General features: G+C 39.8%; 1 protein-coding gene across 1 annotated transcript in view; it reads left to right on the top strand.

The window, feature by feature from the left end:
• The window catches only part of FMN1 (formin 1), a 429,632-nt gene that overhangs the window by 104,136 nt on the left and 305,189 nt on the right, over positions 1–20,307 (top strand). The window contains exon 3 of the mRNA XM_030814363.1: positions 3,494–3,669. Within this exon, the coding sequence (XP_030670223.1) occupies positions 3,494–3,669 (176 nt within the window). The remainder of the gene's footprint in view (positions 1–3,493; positions 3,670–20,307) is intronic.

Genomic DNA, 20,307 nt, shown 5'->3' on the forward strand with positions numbered 1-20,307 from the left:
GTGGCAGGGGAAATATACCAGAAAAGGCCATGGGTGCCTGATCATATTGCAGGGAGGGAGTGAAACAGTGGGAACAATAATCCAATGTACCCCTGCTGGACAGACTGATTCCGTTTTGGAAAGATGAGTTGTGGACACTGCCTCCTGTTTTAAATGGCATATTATTACCTTTCCATTCTGTCTCCTTCTGTTGTTTTGATAATTGACAGCAAAACCTCAGTCTGATGTTGTAGGTTAGCATCAGGAAGTGCAGCTCATCATGTGAATGGTTTTGAAAAGCACAGACTTTCAAAGTGGTTCCAAGGTAAGTCACCCTACTTTTACTGTGACTGTGCTGTTTGTTGTATTAACTGTGGTTAGCTGTACAAATAACCTGTGTGTGTATGTGTGATCGATCAAACTGTTGAAATGTCTTTGAGAAACAAAATAATACTGAGTACAAAACAGGTTTGTAATATGCACGTGAAAGGGACAGACACATGTTTAAACTGATACGACTGATTCAGTTTTTCACAAAATATTCTCTAAAGATCTAACACCCCCAAATCTATTTGTGTCAGAAAATTAAATGACAGTTGACTGTTTTGACAGAAGATATTTATCTAATTTCGGATGATTTTCTTCTCTTTTTATTAAATTTATTCAGCTGGAGAGACTAGTTTGGGTATTACCCATTTTAATAAATATAGACGTGCTTTTTGACTAAAAAAGTTGTTTGTATTATTAAAACTCTCCATTCCAAAATTATTTTATAAATACATTATGGTCGTCAGAATGTTGACTTTGTCATTTGTCCTAACCTACTTTGTCAGACTTTTGAGAATAATATGGTTTTATGTTACTTATTTTCAGTTTTATGTTACTTATGGTCCTTTTCTGTCCAAATGATTCTTGCCAAAATTATTATGCATCATGGTTTTTACCTTGCATGTTTCCTTCATAGGGATATTGTCTGGTTAAACCTTAGGTATTAGAAATTAACTCTTTAAAACCATTTCCAGAAAGAAGATAACTTTCACCTTGACATTGTTTTTCCTCTGCATAGAGAGTGAATTGGATTGCACACCTCACCTCATTAATGCAGTATTGGATAGCCACTGCAGGTGTGTGAGGGGTTTGCATGTGTGTTTGCATAAATATGCATGCATGTGTGTTTCATCAAGGACCCCAAATCCTTGTTGTCATGGGAATGTTTCACTCTCTTGTACCTAAATGATGAACTTACACTCACCAGACAATGTGCCTCTGATGATACAGACGTCTTACCTCAGGTGTTGTACATTGTGTTTTGTGATATATATTATATATGTTATGTTTTATATTGTTTTATTATTCTGTGCAAACTTTACCCAAAGCCAGCAGCTACTTCAAAAGAAAAATGAAAGGTGGAGGGATTTAAAATGAGGGATGTGATTAGTAACCAATACATCTTGGAAGATGAGGTAGTACAGTGAGAGTATACTGTAAATTTTAAAAGATTTATGCCAAAGGTGAAGAGAAATAGTCCAGGAGGAGGATGAGCCATATAAACAGAAGTTAAAGGAGGTCTGAGCTTTAATTTCTTCATCTCTTAAAATATAAGCAGTACTATCTTCCTCAGAGTCAACGTGAGCATAAAGCAAAGGTGCTAAGCAGAGTGCCTTCTCCCTGAGTTTCCTTTAGGCATTAGTTCTTTCCTATGTCTTGAGACTAGAAGTGGTTCACTCCAAAGCACATGAGACTCTAAATGAAAGCCCAGAAGACTGTCTGTAGACAGTGGGTAGCAAGGGGATTGACTGGAAAGGCAGCTCTTGTTCTAAGGCATCTGGCCCAGATCAAGGAAGAGCCTGGGTATACTCTTCTAGACGACTGTGTCTGCAGGGGTGAGCATAGACTGGGGAAGCCCTGGACTCTCATTTTTCTCAGTGGCTGCAGAAAGGTGTTTTGTGAACAGCCTGCTAGAGGGCAACTGTAGACACACTGTGACCTGCATCATTTTTCGCTCCGAAGTGTGATTGAAAACTAATAAACCAAACTGGCAAACAACAGCCAAACCTTAGCTGTTTTCAAATTTTCTTCCTTCTAAAATGCTACTCTAATATAAGCATGCTATCTCGCACTTCCTTTTTGAGGTGACTTACTCTCAGCTCTAGTTTCGTGTAAGTCAGGTTTCAGCATGGTAGAAGCCATTGGTTGGCTTTGGGTGACTGCCAAATAGACTCTTACACGGATTATGTGTAATAAACACTCTATCATATATTCAACAGTGATCTCTATTGCAAAATACACTGAGCCTAAACCTTTAACTTCTGCCTAGTTGCTTAAAATTTTGCCAAGGTTGCTTACCAGGAATTAAAAGAGGACTAGGAACTTGAGTGCTATATGAAACATTAGAAGTGATCTAATCTGGTATTTTCCAAACTATGTTCCAGTACAACATTAAGTGGCTTGTGACATGTTTAGCAGGTGTCCCTTTAAATGGATTCTGTGGTCAAATAAGGTTGGAAAACGCTGTTATAGAGAATTAGGTTTTCTATACTAAAGGACATCCCAAGGTCTTTAATATGCTAGCATGAATCATGGTTCTTTAAGAGATACAGTCTGTACCTTATCTCACACTTATTTGACCGTAAAATCCTTTTGTTGTAGAATACATATTGCCATCTTAAGAATGGAATGTCAGGCAGAGGCCATAGTGTAGTCATTAAAAGCACCGCCCTCTATTGTTTAACTGCCTGGGTTCAAGTCCTAGCTTAACCATTTACTGATTTTATGATTTTAAGCAAATTGCTTAACTTCTTTGTACTTCAGTTTCCCCATTTAAAATGAGAACACTAATGATACCTAACTATATGTTGTCATAAAAATTGAACAGAGCTAAAAACAGTGTCTGCCACATAGTTAATGATTATCATCCTATTATTACTTGCCTACCGTTTAGGTTAGAATAAGCTAGACTAATACCTTTGATTCTAGAGATGACGAAAGCGAATCCCAAATAGGTTTCTCATGCACTACTCACTCATTCAACAAACTGACCCAAGTCCAATATGCACCATGCATAATGATTCTGTTTCCAGAAATGAAGATGAACAAGGCACAGTTCCTACCCTGGAGAACACACACATTAGTGACTTGGCGCAGATGACACTGTTTAGGAACTGTAGGAAAGCCAGCAGGCCAGACCTCCTGACTTCTGTCCCCCAGCTCCTCTGATTTCATTCTGAGATAGAATAACCCATGCAACCTGTAAGCAACAATATGGGGCACAGAGTACAGCCAATAGACTTACCTTTTCAAATTGGGCATGAGGGCATATGTTGTAAATTTTTGTTGGTGTGATCTAGCAATTGTCGGGAGAAATACTTTGGAAGGAAAGCAGTCTCTTAAAAATATAACTTAGAAAGCAAAGTAAGAGCTAGTATGCAGAAGTCTACGTAGGAGATCCCCAAATATGGCTTTATTTATTTATTTGGCTGCCATGTCACTGATGGCCTTCTCTGTGTTTGTTTAGGTATCTCCTCTGAGGGCTTTCCCTGGGATGGCTTCAATGAGCAGACACCTAAAGACCTTCCCAACAGAGATGGAGGTGCGTGGGTTCTGGGCTACAGAGCGGGACCAGCCTGCCCATTTTTGCTTCATGAGGAAAGGGAGAAGTCAAACAGGAGTGAGTTGCACTTGGATCTCCATGTAAGTAGAAATCTTTGATTGTGCTGTGGTTCTTTGTGGTCAACAGAGGCTCATTTAATACGTATTTAATGTAAATTGTGTATATAAAGTTGCATTTAATGTATGGATCATTGTTTAAAAAAATCAGTGGGCTGCAGAAAATCAAGATGCATCTTGGTGATCTGAAATTTGTACACTAGAAAGTAGCAACTTGTCTGTAAGTGACTGTGTTTGTCATTTACCTGAGTGTTTTCAGAGCACTCTGTTCATTAGCTTTGCAGCCTAAATCTCTCATTGTGGGAGTACCCACTGGTTGCAAGTCACTTCTTAATATCCTTTTACTAAAAATTTGTCAATAGTGTATGTAAAGCCAACTGATATGCTCTGGATTCTCAAGTGAAATCCAAATACCCTGCCTTCCTTCCATATTCATGAACCTTTCTCTCCAGCTGCTCAAATAACAGGTGACTAGGTTGGCAGAAAATCTGCAGAATATAGGATGATGCATTTAAAAAACATAATCACCTCCTTTCTCTTTTTTAAAGTTTTTGTTCACTTTTAATAACCTCTCTGCAGTTTTTTTTTTTAATTTTTTAAATTTCAATAGGTTTTTGGAGAACAGGTAGTGTTTGGTTACATGAATCAGTTCTTCAGTGGGGATTACTGAGATTTTGGTGCACCCATCATGTGAGCAGTGTACACTGTACCCAGTGTGTAGTCTTTTATCCTTCGCTTCCCCCAACACTTTCCCTCAAGTCCCCAAAGTCCATTGTATCATTCTGATGCCTTTGCGTCCTCATAGCTTAGCTCCCACTTATGTGAGAACATAAAATGTTTGGTTTTCCATTCCTGAGTTACTTCACTTAGAATAATAGTCTCCGATTTTACCCAGGTTGCTGCAAATGGCATTATTTCATTCCTTTCTATGGCCAAGTAGTATTCCATGGTATATGTATATATGTGTGTGTGTATATATGTATATATGTATATATGTATATGTGTATATATGTATATGTGTATATATGTATATATGTATTAGTGTATATATGTGTATATATGTATATGTATATATGTATATATGTGTATATATGTATTAGTGTATATATATGTGTATATATGTATATGTATATATGTAAATATATATCACATTTTATTTATCCACTCGTTGATTCATGGGGATTTGGGCTGGTTCTGTAGTTTTGCAATTGCAAATTGTGCTGCTAATAAACATGCATGTGCAAGTATCTTTTTCATATAATGACTTCTTTTCCTCTGGGTAGATACCCAGTAGTTGGATTGCTGCATCAAATGATGGATCTACTTTTAGTTCAAAAAAACATAGCCTTCTCTGTTTTTTGTTGTTGTTTTTGTTTTGTTTTGTTTTGTTTTTTTGAGATGGAGTCTTGCTCTGTTGCTCAGGCTGGAGTGCAGTGGCATGATCTTGGCCCATTGCAACCTCTGCCTCCCAGGTTCAAGCGATCCTCCCACCTCAGCCTCCTGAGAAGCTGGGCTTACAGGCGTGAGCCACCACACCCAGCTAATTTTTGTATTTTTAGTAGAGATGGGGTTTCACCATGTTGGCCAGGCTGTTCTCGAACTCCTGACCTCAAAGTGTTCCCTGCCTCGGCCTCCCAGGGTGCTGGATTACAGGCGTGAGCCACCACATCCAGCTACCTTCTCCTTTCTTATTCATTCTTGTTTTCATTGACACAGAAGTATTGACTCCTCCTTAGAAAGCACTGGTCTGGGGTTCACCTAATTCCACATTTAGATGGCCTGATAGGATGGACCAGATTATTGTGATTCTCTGCAATCCCTCTTTACCCATCCAGTTTCCTGTCACAGATGAGGTGAGCACCAGAAATCTAAGGAGCACTTTTTCTTTTTTTAGCTGTTAACTTTAATGCCTATTGACAATCTTGTGTTCTCCAGCTCATTACTTTCAGACCTGGAACCATGTGTTTGACGAGTGTGGGTTAAGTCTGTGATGTTCACATGGGTGGCAGTCAAAGAGCAGGAGAACCCTGTATTTTTCATACCATAAAACCATGGTCACTGTATGTCATTTTAGAACAGCATTCAACATTCCAGATATTATAAAAGGAGGTTTAGAAATGAAGCTGAAAGTTGAGAAAGCTGCAGTCCTGCAGGAGATGACATGAGAATTAGTGAAGTTTTTGGTTTTGTTCCCGTATGTGAAGTTGTGCGTCTTGAGAGATATGCTTAAAGTAGGAAGTGTAACAGTGACATCTGTTGGTCAATTACTTTAAGTTGCATTTGCCGCAAACAGCAGGCCTACAGTGTAAAAGTGCAGAAGTAGATTTTTAAAAGCTACTTTCTTTTTCTTCTGTGTTTTTAAAAAATACTGTGTTTATGTGTTTTTTAAAATTGGCTAAACTGTGTATTTCTGGTTTTCCTTTTCCTGTGTAAATTAAATGATTACTTAATTTTTTACAATTATAAAAATCCTACACAATCCTTATAGAAAATTTGAAATACAGAGTTACAGTGAAAAAAAAAACCTCATAATCTTAGCAGCTAAGACGGCGGTTACAATTTGATAAATTTTTTTTGTATTTTTTCACTAAGTATGGTTTGGTTTTCAATGAGAGTTTTTTTTTTAAAACATAAAAGCATTCCAGATTTTATAACCTACTTTTTTTGTTTTTTGTTTTTTGGTTTTTTTGTTTTTTTGCTTTTTTTGAGATGGAGTCTTGCTCTGTCGCCCAGGCTGGAGCGCAGTGGCATAATCTTGGCTCACTGCAACCTCCGCCTCCTGGGTTCAAGCGATTCTCCTGCCTCAGCCTCCCGAGTAGCTGGGATTACAGGCACCTGCCACCACACCCAGCTAATTTTTTGTATTTTCAGTAGAAACGGGGTTTCACCGTGTTAGCCAGGATGGTCTTGATCTCCTGACCTCATGATCCGCCTGCCTCGGCCTCTCAAAGTGTGCTGGGATTACAGGCATGAGCCACCGCACCTGGTCTCCTCCTCTCTTTTTCGAACAATTACTCTTACACTGCTTATCCAGGCTGTTGCAAGCTCGTTATAGATGTGTTTTAAGTGATTAATATTCCACGAAATGATACGCCAAAATTTATTTAATTATTTCTCTGTTATTGGATATTTAAGTTGTTTCCAGTTTTGGAATAGGACCACTATTTGGAAATAAAATAGCGTGACCACAAATACGATTTTTCCTATACCCTTCCCCCCCATTATTTAGGACTATTTCCTTATGATAAAATTCTAGGAGGTGGATTTTTTTCTATAAGTATTTTTATGTTTTTGGTATTTATCACTAGATGAAAAATGTCTATTTCCTGAACAATCCTTTTATGGGTTTTATATATTTATATATTATATGTTACATATATAGATATATAAATTATGCATATGTATATATGTATAATTTTAATATATTTATGTATAAATACATATGTGTGATATATAAAAATATATTTGTATATATAAATACTGTGTAATTAAAAAGTATATATTAGTATGTTGCTTAGTTTTTCATTAATCAGAATTACAAAACTAAAATAGTTTCTTTAGATTATTTTCTGAATCAACAGTTTTTATAGTTTGGGCCCTGTGTTTCCGTCCTCACCTCAAGCCCTTCTCCCCTGTTTGGACAGTGTGATTTGACTCCTATATGTTTAAATATTGGTATTCTAGGTAAGATTTCTACCTGAAAGGATTCTACTTATTTAGAACAAATGTGTGTATCCTATAAAAGACTACAAATTGGGGCAGTGCATACTGCTTGGGTGATGGGTACAAATCTCATAAATCACCACTAAAGAACTTACTCATGTAACCAAACACCACCTGTTTCCCAATAGCTTACAGAAATAAAAAAGTAAAAAAAGAAAAAGAAATTAGCCTGCTATTAATGACTAGCAGCTCACAAAAACTCCTTTCCTCTGGTGGGCTTTGGACTCTAAGCAATATATTGATCAGCCTGAGACATTGGACCAGCACTGCCGTGCTTCCAGTTTTAAACCTGACTTGAAGCGTCACCATCAGGATGTTACTTTCTTAAGCTTTTTCTGTGGCTACACTGACTCTCATTAGTACGTGATGAAAGGTAAAACACTTCGTACTTGAAATAATTGGTGGGAGTTGGCATCTGTGAGTCAGGATGGACACTGATGTTAAGGCTAGGGCTGTTACTAAGTCCCCTCATTTAGCTGGCCATTCATCTTTTACTTACTAAACTATGAAAAGACTCAGAGGTTCCTTGGGGAATGGCAGGAGGTGGGGTTGGTGTAGGACAAATACTATGGAGACTCTGGGAGCATCTATTTAACAAGCTAAATGAAAAACAAAAACAAAAACAAAAACCTCCTTTACCCTCACAACACTTCTGACATTCTGAGACCAAGTGTACATGTTTTTTGTAACAAGCAGTTCTCCAATTCCCTGTAGACACTAACTAAATGTCCCACAGTTCAATTCAATTGACATGATCTACTTGGAATTGTAGCCACATCCCACAAGTTAAAGGTTCGGTCCCACAAAACTGCCACACCTCAGATGCCAGTCACAAGTAGTGGGTTCCCGGGTTACCCATAACTTCTGTCCAACTTGGATACAAATAGGAGGTTCCTATGACTCCCTCTTCGGGTTCAATAATATGCTAGGATAACTTGTACAACCCAGGGAAACAATTTACTGACTATTACTGCTCAGATAGGGGTCTTGATCCAGACCCCAAGAAAGGGTTCTTGGACCTTACACAAGAGAGAATTTGGGGCAAGTCCATAAAGTAAAAGCAGGTTTACTAAGAAAGTAAAGGAATAAAAGAATGGCTACTCCATAGGCAGAGCACAGTGGTATGGGCTGCTTGACTGAGTATACCTATAGTTATTTCTTGATTGTATGCTAAATAAGGGGTGAATTATTCAAGAGTTTTCCAGGAAAGGGGCAGGGATTTCCTGGAATTGAGGGTCCCTCCCCTTTTTAGACCATGTAAGCAAACTTCCCAACATTACCATGGCATTTGTAAACTGTCATGGCACTGGTGGGAGTGTCTTTTAGCATGCTGATGCATTATGAGCAGTGAGGATGACCAGAGGTCACTTTTGTAGCCATCTTGGTTTTGGTGGGTTTTGGCTGGCGTCTTTACCACATCCTGTATCAGCACGGTCTTTGTGACCTGTATCTTGTGGCAACCTTTCTTATCCTGTGACTAAGAATGCCTAATCTACTAGGAATGCAGCCCAGCAAGTCTCAGCCTTATTTTACCCATCCCCTATTCAAGATGAAGTCGCTCTGGTTCAAACGTCTTTGACATTACCAATTTATTACAAAGGATATTTTTAAAGGATACAAATGAATAGCCCGATCAAGAGATACATAGGGTGAGGTCTGGAAGGGTCCCGAGCACAAGAGCTTCTGTCCCTGTGGAGACAGAACTTCTTTGGGTAGGGTTTTTATGCAGGCTTCATTACATTGGTGATTAGCTCAACCTTTAGCCTCTCTACCCTCCTGGAGGTGAGTTGTTGGGACTCAAAATGCCAACCCTAATCACAAGGTTGGTTCCCTTGGCAACCAGCCTCCCATTCTCTAAAAGTCACCTCATTAACATAAGCTCAAGTGTAGTTGAAAGGGGCTTGTTCTGAATAACAAAAGATGCCCCTTTCACCTTTATTGTTTCTGAGCTGTTTCAGAAGCTGAGGACAAAAAACAAATATTATTATTACTACTATGGCTCTTATCACTTAAGAAGTCATGAGGGTTTTAGAAGTTCTGTCCAGGAGCCAGGTGAAGACGAAATATACAGTATATTTCTATCAGTATATCACACAACTAGGACTTCGGTGTAGATGCTAGACTGCTGTGTAGGGAAGCTCTGTTCCGGTAATTATCCTGCAAATCCTGGTCAAGCAAATTCTGTAGACTATTATGGGCAAACTACAAAGCTCTGGAAAGACTGAACCCAAAGCTCTGGCAGCTCCACTTTTGGGCCATGAAGTTTCCAAATATTGTATGGGACATGCCTATATTACAAAATTATTTGTTTTATCTGAAATTCATATTTAACTGGGTATCTTATATTTTATTAACTAACTCTGTCACTCCTAGATATTACTTTTGAAACAAGATCCAAATGTGTGAATTGTCCTTGAGTAGCATCTATATATGACAAAACTTCAGTCACCCTGGAGCGCCCATTTAGGACATGAATATTAAGAAGTTAGCCTGAAGGGGAAGTTTTTTATGTTCCACTGAACTCTAGGAGCTACCATTAGCCATGCATTTCAGGTCCTAGGGCACTTTCAACCAGATTTATCAAAGGCAACTGAATATAGTCAGAGACTAGAGAAACACTGGGGCCTAAATTCTTAAAACAAGTGCAGTTTCCTGAAGATTCCATTGGAGAGGAATGCTCACCATGGAGAATAGTTTCTAATGTCTTTACAAACAAAGACATGGGTGGGTAGAAAAGATCCTAAAAGAAGTATGGCCTGAAATTGAAAACAAAGATATGAAAAGCAGATACAGGTAAGTAGTCTTTAGGATTATATCCTGGTGGCAATACTCTCTGGAAATAGAATTTTGCATGCCAACTTTTAAAACACTTTGGGAGGCCGAGGCAGGTGGATCACCTGAGGTCAGGAGTTCAAGACCAGCCTGACCAACATGATGAAACCCTGTCTCTACTGAAAATACAAAAATTAGCTGGGTGTGGCGGTGGGCACCTGTAATCCCAGCTACTCGGGAGGCTGAGACAGAAGAATCGCTTGAACTGGGAGGTAGAGGTTGCAGTGAGCCGAGATTGCGCCATTGCTTTCCAGCCTGGGCGACAGAGCAAGACTCCGTCTTACACACACACACACACGCACGCACGCACTTCTGAACTTTTCTTGTTGATTCTGGTTTCCAAGGCTCATCACAATCCCCTTCTCACCTGTGAGGCCCTGTGTGTTTTTTACTGAATTGGCTTAATTGGCTGGGGAAGACGCAGCATCCCGTTCCAAGTAATTGTATCTTATGAACCTGGATGTAATTACCAAGGCTACTCCCAACCTTAACTGTCTAAACGGTAATAAGAACCTCAATGTCTTATCACTTCCTAAAGGCCAGACCCTGCCCTTAGAGGTGTTATTATACATATTGTACAAATAAGCAAGGGCACGGGCAGGATTTAAACCCAGATCTGAGTCTAGACTGAAGTACTTAAATGTTAAGTCCTTCTACCTCTCCACTACTTCTGGACTTACTTGTTTTATTTTATTTTTAATTTAAGAACAAAAGACATTCATTTAATGGATGGGGATTAGCTCCCATAATCAGTGAGAAGGATTGGGATCTAGGCTCAGAATTAGAGAGCTAGAACTACAACCAAAATTACTCCACAGAACTCATCCAGTAAAAATTCTGCAGCTACTAATACGGGACACTAGATTCCTCAGCATGCACCAGGTATCCTGGGTTTTTCAAATTAATGGTGATTGAGGTGATGGATATCCTAATTACTTTTAATTATTACATATTGTATACAAGTATCAAAATACCACATGTACCCTAAAATATGTATATCAACTTTTTAACATTTAAAAAATAAAATTAATGGTGAAATCTTGTTGGAAATGTTGCAAATGCGGGTTCAGCTGCTTGCTGCCTGCCAAACCAGTTAGCAAGGTTGGGGGTATGGTAGAAGAGTGACTTTATCATAAACCAAAGCTAGCCGTGGAGAAAACGGTCCAGGCTCTTGTCTTAATGGAACCGCTTCAAGTTTCCAAGCGAAACGCGAGGGTTTAAGAAGGAGAAGTTTTGCCATGGAGTACCCTCCATGCAAGGGGTGAGGCAGTGTACATCTGTGTGGCTTGTCCCGGTGGCTTATCTTGAGTTATTGCCACATCTGGTAAATGGGCCTGCATCATCTCATCATCTTGGGCTCAACCGCAGCCTTGAAGCAAGCTCCGGGTGGGGGAGATTTCCACAGGTGCTTGTATTGTTTCAAGATTTAGTCTCTGGAATTTTTTTTTTTTTTTTTTGAGACGGAGTTTTGCTTTTGTTGCCCAGGCTGGAGTGCAATGGCGCGATCTCAGCTCACTGCAACCTCCGCCTCTTGGGTTCAAGCTATTCTCATGCCTCAGCTTCCTGAGTAGCTGGGATTACAGGCATGTGCCACCATGCCCGGCTAATTTTTGTATTATTAGTAGAGACGGGGTTTCACCATGTTGGTCAGGCTGATCTTGAACTCCCAACCTCAGGTGATCCGCCCGCCTCAGCTTCCCAAAGTGCTGGGATTACAGGCACCCACCATCATGCCTGGCTAATTTTTGTATTTTTGTAGAGATGGAGTTTCACTACATTGGCCAGGCTGGTCTTGAGCTCCTGACCTCAGGTGATCCCTCTGACTTGGCCTCCCAAAGTTCTGGGATTACAGGCATGAGCCACTGCACCCAGCCAGTCTCTGGAACTTTTAAGCAGACATATAATTAAATGCACTAGCAGTGTGAGGGGGTGTCTAGTGGTTAACACAAAGAAAAAGAAAAGAAAAAAGAATAAAACTTTAAAATTTAGGCACTCAGTTACAGGAACACCGGCAGATTTAAGTCCTTCCACCTTCCTTCACTCCTAAATAACAAACTTCACAGCATAAATTAGATTCAACATCAATAAATGCGCAGATTGCTCTCTGTTATGTCTTTGCTTACATGGAGAGGGCCGCATTTTTGTGTTGTTTACATGGAAGCCAATGAAAGAGTCTACCCCTTAAAGCTACAGGCCATAGGAATGGCTTAACCAAATCATTAGGATATTCATGACAATGTGACTTGTACTTGCAAATGGAGTGAATTTAGAACTATCAGAGTAGCTTGTTTGCTGACGGAGTGTGTTCATTTGTGTGTGTGTGAGTACATGTCAGTATGTATGCGTGTGAAAGAGAAAAAGAATGAGAGACAGAGATCATATGTCTGTTGGTGGTATGATAAGTGATCAAGAAATTATCCAGATGAAAAGAACAGTTCAAAGGGATGAATTGATCAATTTGGAAAAGCATTTTGTTTTTTACAAATTCCTCATTGCTTTAAGTCATGATAAAGCAGTTGAAAAAAAAGTAATCTGATTTATTTCCTAATTCACATGCAAGTTAACCAGTTATCTCTCAAATTAGTACAAATTTGGAAATTGATGTGAAGGATGGTTATCATGTTTAAATAGAATTTCTATTTTCTGCTGATCACAAATTCTTAAACCAGTTCTCACACTTCTCTACAAATTGAAAGATAATGGCAAATCTGCTTAACAGCTCAGCTTTCTTTTTTTGAGATGGAGTCTCGCTCTGTCACCGAGGCTGGAGTGCAGTGGCACGATCTCAGCTCATTCCAACCTCTGCCTCCCAGGTTCAAGTGATTCTCCTGCCTCAGCCTCCCGAGTAGCTGGGATTACAGGCGGGCGCCACCATGCCCAGCTGATTTTTGTATTTTCAATAAAGACAGGGTTTCACCATGTTGGCCAGGTTGGTGTCGAACTCCTGATCTCAGGTGATCCTCCCTCCTCAGCTTTCCAACGTGCTGGGATTATAGGCATGAGCCACTGTGCCCAGCCTCAGCTTTCTTTATAAAATAAAAAGAATAATAAGTTTGGCTAAATTATTGCATCACCTTAATGCTTAATGGAACTGTGAAATTTGTTTTTCCTTGATCTTGATAACACACATTCTTATTTCTTTTTCTCCTATTCTGATGAGAAATATCATAGCTGTTCATATAAAATTTGGACTCTTGAGGGTATATACAGAGAAAACTCTGTATTATACTTTGAAAGCCAGAGAGATCACAGAATAGAACTGAATTTTATATAAAACAATGAGGAATTTTTCTAGGTATTGTATATAAGTGAATTGAAATATTGCCACTAAAATACTTTATTTTCTCTAAAATTCACATGATTGTTTTTGGCCCCCTTTGGATGTGTTCCAATTTCTTACCCTCATTTTTCTGTCTAAAAGCTTAAGGTTCTGTCTGCATTCACTAAACTTAGAGTGCTGTGAGCCTCACGTGGTATCTTCCAACCTTGGTCTCTTGCTACGTATGTCATTTATACTCCATGTGTGTCTTTCAAAAAAGCATTTTTTTCTTCTCTCTCTCCAGGATGAAGGTGGGAATTTGTAGTTAAAATTACAATGCTATATGAGCTATTTAGAATTTGAAATGCAGTAGCCTTTGCATACTGACTGTTTGTGAACACTCTTGTATTAACATAAAGTTCTGGTTTTTATGGCCCAGTTGTTTTTTTGTTTCCTTTTGGATTTTACAGATTTTAGTTAAGCAATTCCAATTTATTGGTATCATTATTTCTAAATTGCATTAAGGATTGCAGCTACTAGTGTCTTGCATATGAACATCATAAACCTCCTTCTCCAGCTATAGAAAGTATGTGACTTTGATTCTAGGAACTGTTACAGCATTTCTTCAGAATTTTTCATGAGGCTTTTTAAAGTATTGAACATGACAGTAGTCCTATATATACTTGTTTTATTTAAATCTCCGATTAAAATGATGTACCACATGGAGGCAATAGTGAATACATTTGTTCAAAACCATGGAAACATGGTTCCTCCCTACCACCTGCACATGCTCCATAATAATGATGGTCACATTTATTTAGCTTCTGTGGGGAATCAAGCAAGCACTGGATTAAGAATATTAGCACATTTAATTCTTGAACTATTCTATGAGTTAAGTATTATTCCCATTTTACACGTGGATGCTATCTTAGAGATGTTAACGAACTTGCCTCAAGTGACAAAAAGCTAGTGTGTGACTAGTAGTAGTATCTCATGCTGAACCCCAATATGTCCCTCTTCAAATACATAGCCTTGTTGCCTCTACATTTTCTCTGCTCTTTCTTTAACTGTTTAAGAATTGGTGTTCCTATTTCTCCACATCCTCTCCAGCACCTGTTGTTTCCTGACTTTTTAATCATCACCATTCTAACTGGTGTGAGATGGTATCTCATTGTGGTTTTGATTTGCATTTCTCTGATGGCCAGTGATGATGAGCATTTTTTCGTGTGTCTGTTGGCTGCATAAATGTCTTTTGAGAAGTGTCTGTTCATATCCTTTGCCCATTTGTTGATGGGGTTGTTTTTTTCTTGTAAATTTGTCTGAGTTCTTTGTAGATTCTAGATATTAGCCCTTTGTCAGATGAGTAGATTGCAAAAATTTTCTCTCATGCAGCCATAAAAAATGATGAATTCATGTCCTTTGAAGGGACGTGGATGAAGCTGGAAAGCATCATTCTCAGCAAACTGTTGCAAGGACAAAAAACCAAACACCGCATGTTCTCACTCATAGGTGGGAATTGAACAAAGAGAACACTTGGACACAGGAAGGGGAACATCACACACCAGGGCCTGTTGTGGAGTCAGGGGAGGGGGAAGGGATAGCATTAGGAGATATACCTAATGTAAATGATGAGTTAATGGGTACAGGACACCAACATGGCACATGTATACATATGTAACAAACCTGCATGTTGTGCACACGTTCCCTAGAACTTAAAGTATAATAAAAAATATATATATTTAAAAAAAAAAGGATGGGCCGGGTGCAGTGGCTCACACTTGTAATCCCAGTGCTTTAGGAGGCCAAGGCAGGTGGATCGCTTGACCCCAGGAGTTTGAAACTAGCCTGAGCAACATAGAGAAACCCTATCTCGAAAACAAAACAAAACAAAAATTAGCCAGGCATGGTGGCATGCACGTGTGGTCCCAGCTACTCACGGGGCTGAGGCGGGAAGGTGGCTTGTTCCCTGGGAGGTAGATGTTGCAGTGAACTGAGATTGCCCCCACTGCACTCCAGCCTAGGTGACGGAGCGAGACTCCGTCTCAAATAAATTGGATCATAGTTGTGGCAATGCCTGACTGACTTTCTCTTTTGCAATTTTAGTGCATTGACATTTGTTTCAACAGTTTTCTCTTTAAATGTCTTAATTAATCATTGAGTATTAGGATCAAAGAATCATTGCTGATTCAGGATTCGTTTGTGACCTTTCTACCCTCTGTAAACTTCTAATTTCAGTAGCCATTTGCTTCTGGGTAACCAGCTGATCTATTTTGCCTCCCTTCCTATGTTTCAGTAGGAAAGAAAACTGTTATAAAATACCATAGTTTTTTTGATTTATTGTCATGAAAAGAAACATTTAGAATCAGATGGATCCAGTGCAAATGCTGGCTTTATTGCAGAAAGTTTCACTGGACAGTAATAATCTGTCAAATACGATTAATGACATCTTTCTCATAGAGTTATGGAGAGGATTAGGGTGCAAGAAAACTTGCATAAAGAACCGAGCATGGTGCCTACTTGGAACAGCATGCATGCTCCTCCCATCCATCTTCATTTTCTTTTAGGTAAATCCCCACCTTCTCTAGATTTTCTTTTGTCCCCTTTAAAAATATTTTTAAATGAGACGTGGATCTTTGGAGTTCAAACTAATATTCTCAAGATAACTTATACTTAAAAAAATTAAAGAAGCAAAAGAAAAAGTTATAGCGGTAGCCATGAACTGACTCGCTTTATTGCATGAGAAGAAGGGAATATAGGCAGCAATAGGCATAAGTAGTCTAATAAATTACAGGTATTCATCTTTTATCAGGAGCAGCTTAGTCACAATGAAATGCTTTCTCCATAGACTCCATGCCTTATGCTGTGATTAGCCATACAGAACAGCAATATTATGCCTTCACTTTGGGAAAGCTCAAAGCTCTTCTGAAACACATTCCAGGAAATTCTGTACTTTAAAGACTGCTACCCACCAACCCTCATCCCCCGCACCCCAGCTTCAGAAGTCACAGCCTTTCTCTCCTCTTTTACATTATTTTACTTTGTCATCAATATTAAATCCATTTCTAGGGGACCTTTGACACTGGTTGGTGGAACAACCCAGTCTTAGAAATATTTGAGAGTAGGATTCTAGCCAGTAATGTAATAACTATTTCAAAGTTGATTTTCATGTCTGTAATCTTTTATTTCATTTGTAATGAAGCAGCACTTTTGAAGTCTAATGAATTGACCCAAAACCAAAAATAAATGAATAAATAAAGTGGCTGGTGCTCTGCTGTGGAGGACCCAGGCTTGCTCATTGTCTCAGAAGAGTCCTTCCCCAAAGAAGGGAAAATCTCAGTGCTAAGGCACCTAGTCTCATTTTTAGCATGCTTTTTCTCATGAGAAAAAGATGGAGGAAACCCCAAATTCATGGACTTTTTTTTTCTCTCAAATAACTGAGTTGGTTTAAAAATCATGTTGGAGCTTGAGAAACAAAGAACAGGGCAAACTTTGTCACCTTATGCAGTGGCCGCTTGAGAAAACTTTACTCTCTTCAAGTGACACAGATGAAAGAATCCAATCCAGAAAACACTGGCCCTGAAACACCTAAAGGATCCCTTGGAAGAATTTTCTTTGGAGCTCAGTTTCCTTGTGGCATGGTTGTGGCCGGGGCGTGCAGAGGTGTGTTGTATGTAGTCCTTCTGCCCAAGTGCATATATCAGAGGGAGCTGGGAGAAGAAAACTTCCTGCTTGGGCTGTTAGTTCATCAGTAAATACTTGTTTTATAATTAGAATGCTAAAAACGTCTGTTAGATGATGGTTGGTGTCCCTAAGGAAGCTGTTCCTTTCCTAGGAAAACATATCCTACTTACTGCAGGTTATGAGGGCCAAACACATAATAGTGTATGCCTCCTAACAATTCATGAAGTAGGTACTGTTCTTACCAGTTTCCAGGTGAGGGAGCTGCAGCACAGGGAGCTTATATATAACTTGCCCCAGGTTAAGTCTCTTGTAGGAGTGGAGCATGGTGTGAGCCCAGGACTCAAGGTCTGTTCTTTTTTTTTTTTTTTTTTTTTTTGAGATGGAGTCTTGCGCTGTTGCCCAGGCTGGAGTGCAGTAGCTCCATCTCGGCTCACTGCAACCTCCACCTCCCAGGTTCAAGCGATTCTCCTGCCTCAGCCTCCCGAGTAGCTGGGACTACAGGCTCACACCACCACCACGCCTGACTAATTTTTTGAATTTTTAGTAGAGACAGAGTTCCGCCACGTTGACCAGGCTGGTCTCGAACTCCTGGCCTCAAGTGATCCGCCTGCCTCAGCCTCCCAAAGTGCTAGGATTACAGGTGTGAGCCACTGCACCCGGCCAAGGGCCTGTTCTTAACTCTGCACACTGCCCGTGTTTCTTGGTCATCACAAGATTACATACCCACTGCTGTCTTCCTTTGTTCAAGATGTCCCAGCCTTTCTACTTTCCTTTTAGATTCTTCTAGTTTGTTATCAATATTCAATCCATTTCCACAGAAGCTTTGATACTGCCCAGCGGAACCAGTCTTAGAAATATTTTACTCTTAAGACTTTTCGACAGAGAAAAAAAGCCCTTAATCACTGGGATGGGTCCTTGCAAGAGGCAGGTGCTGCCTGTTTTCTTTTTAACCAATTAGTAAAAACAGTTGCAGGCTTTTGATGGGGTGACCCAGAGAGGCTGTTGTAAGCGTTGCGTTGGCAGAGGAACTCCACAGCATCAAGGCAGGGAAAGTGCTACAAAACTAGAAGTTTAAGGGTATCTCTGGGTTTTTCTTTTGTTTGGCCTTATAATCCCGTGAATTAGGTAGAAGCAAGGTGTTGTCTCCATTTCAAAGATGTGGAAAATGAGCATAATGAAGATGCTGATGAAAAAGGTAAGCTCTCACAGCATAGCAGCAGGGTGATGTGATATGGGTGAATAGGAGATGGGACCCCTTTTTTCCCATCTGGGTGCTGCACTTGAGCAGTATGAACTGGTACCAGTTGTTTAGCTTCCCTTGACCTCAAATGTCTTCATCTTTAAAACAAAAGGTCAAGCCAGGCCGGGAGCAGTGGCTCACGCCTGTAGTCCCAGTACACTGGGGGGCAGAGGCGGACAGATTACTTGAAGCCAGGAGTTTGAGACCAGCCTGGGCAACATGGTGAAACCCTGTCTCTACAAAAAAATACAAAAATTAGCCAGGCCTGGTGACATGTACCTATAATCCCAGGTGCTCAGGAGGCTGAGGTGGGAGAATCATTTGAGCAAGGGAGGTCAAGGCTGCGTGAGCAGTGATTGTGCCACTGTAGTTCAGCCTGGGCAACAGAGTGAGGCCTCGTCTCAAAAAAAAAAAAAAAAGCCAAGCTAGATAATTTCTAATATTTCTGAGGTCCCATTTAACCTTCCAACAACTTGATTCTTCCCAAATTATTCCATAATCTTGTACTCCTTTTATACGACACCTCATTTTACAGACATTTTTTGAGTCCTTGTGATGTTACAATTGTCTCAGTTCCCCCGCTTTGTCCAAGATGCTGTTTGTTGAATGAAAACGCACTTCCTGAACCAAAAAAACAGATCTTCACCCATTAACCTACCCATATCTTTATTCAGAACTTATTTTTCCCAGTCTGTTGTTCTCAACTTTCTTCTCCTGCAGAAATATTTCCCCGCTCTAATTTATCCTTACTAAGTTTAACTCCACTTTATACTCTTTGTTTCAAATATTTTTCATATGAAGCTATTTGAACTACTTTGGGAAGCTAGAAGCAATTCATCATTAAAATCAGGCCCAGACCTTGAGATAAGTTGGACAAAGAGAATCATGACAATTAAGTAGGCTAACAGTGAGATGCAATCCTGTTTGCTTTACTTTCACGTTGCCTTTCTGAAGTCTGATGAGAATGTGGGGGTGAATTATCCAAACTGAATAATGAGAAGTGCTAGAAAGAGTAAGGGGGCCCTTAGGAATTTCTTTCAGATAGTGTCCAATTTTTGCAAAATGATGTTAAAAAATTTTTGTTGCTGATTTCCTAATATTAGGAAAGTCAAGGAGCTAGGCTCTACTGCCTGTAGGAGATAATATGCCTTTCATTGCAATTGTTCTTATCTCACTAGGTATCCACTCATTAGACTGATGTTCTGTTTTTTTTTTTTTTTTTTTTTTGAGATGGAGTCTTGCTGTGTGGCCCAGGCTGGAGTGCAGGGGGTGCATCTCGGCTCACTGCAACCTCCACCTCATGGGTTCAAGTGATTCTCCTCCCTCAGCCTCCCAAGTAGATGGGTTTACAGGTGCCCACCACCATGCCTGGCTAATTTTTATATTTTTAGTAGAGACGGGATTTCGCCATGTTGGCCAGGCTGGTTTTGAACTCCTGACCTCAGGTAATCGGCCTGCCTCGGCCTCCCAAAGTGCTGGGATTACAAGTGTGAGCTACTGTGCCCAGCCTAGACTGATGTTCTTTTTGCCATGAGGTACAATTGACTCTAGCTTCAGTCTGTGTACAGCTGAGAGGACAGTGAGAAGGGAGAAACATGAAGAATCCACTGCTGGTAAATTCTCCACGAATACTATGCTCACATTTTTAAGTAGCTAGGTACTGATTGTTTTTAACAGAGAGTTATAACAGTATCACGTAGGTCAAATGCTACCTATTTTTCATGTGTCCTTTGACTTAGAATTGTTCCTCCACCTACTTGGAAGATTGATCACCCATATACCCAAACCCTCTCATACCCAAGTCCCGCAGTAGGCTTTGGGAATCCACTTACAGGAAAAGTTGAAAAGTCAACCCTTCATATATTCAGGTTTCATATCCCATGAAGACTGCATTTTCCATCTTCTTTTGGCTGAAAACACATTGTAT

This window comes from Nomascus leucogenys, chromosome 6 (assembly GCF_006542625.1).
Source record: "Nomascus leucogenys isolate Asia chromosome 6, Asia_NLE_v1, whole genome shotgun sequence".
NCBI lineage: Eukaryota > Metazoa > Chordata > Mammalia > Primates > Hylobatidae > Nomascus > Nomascus leucogenys.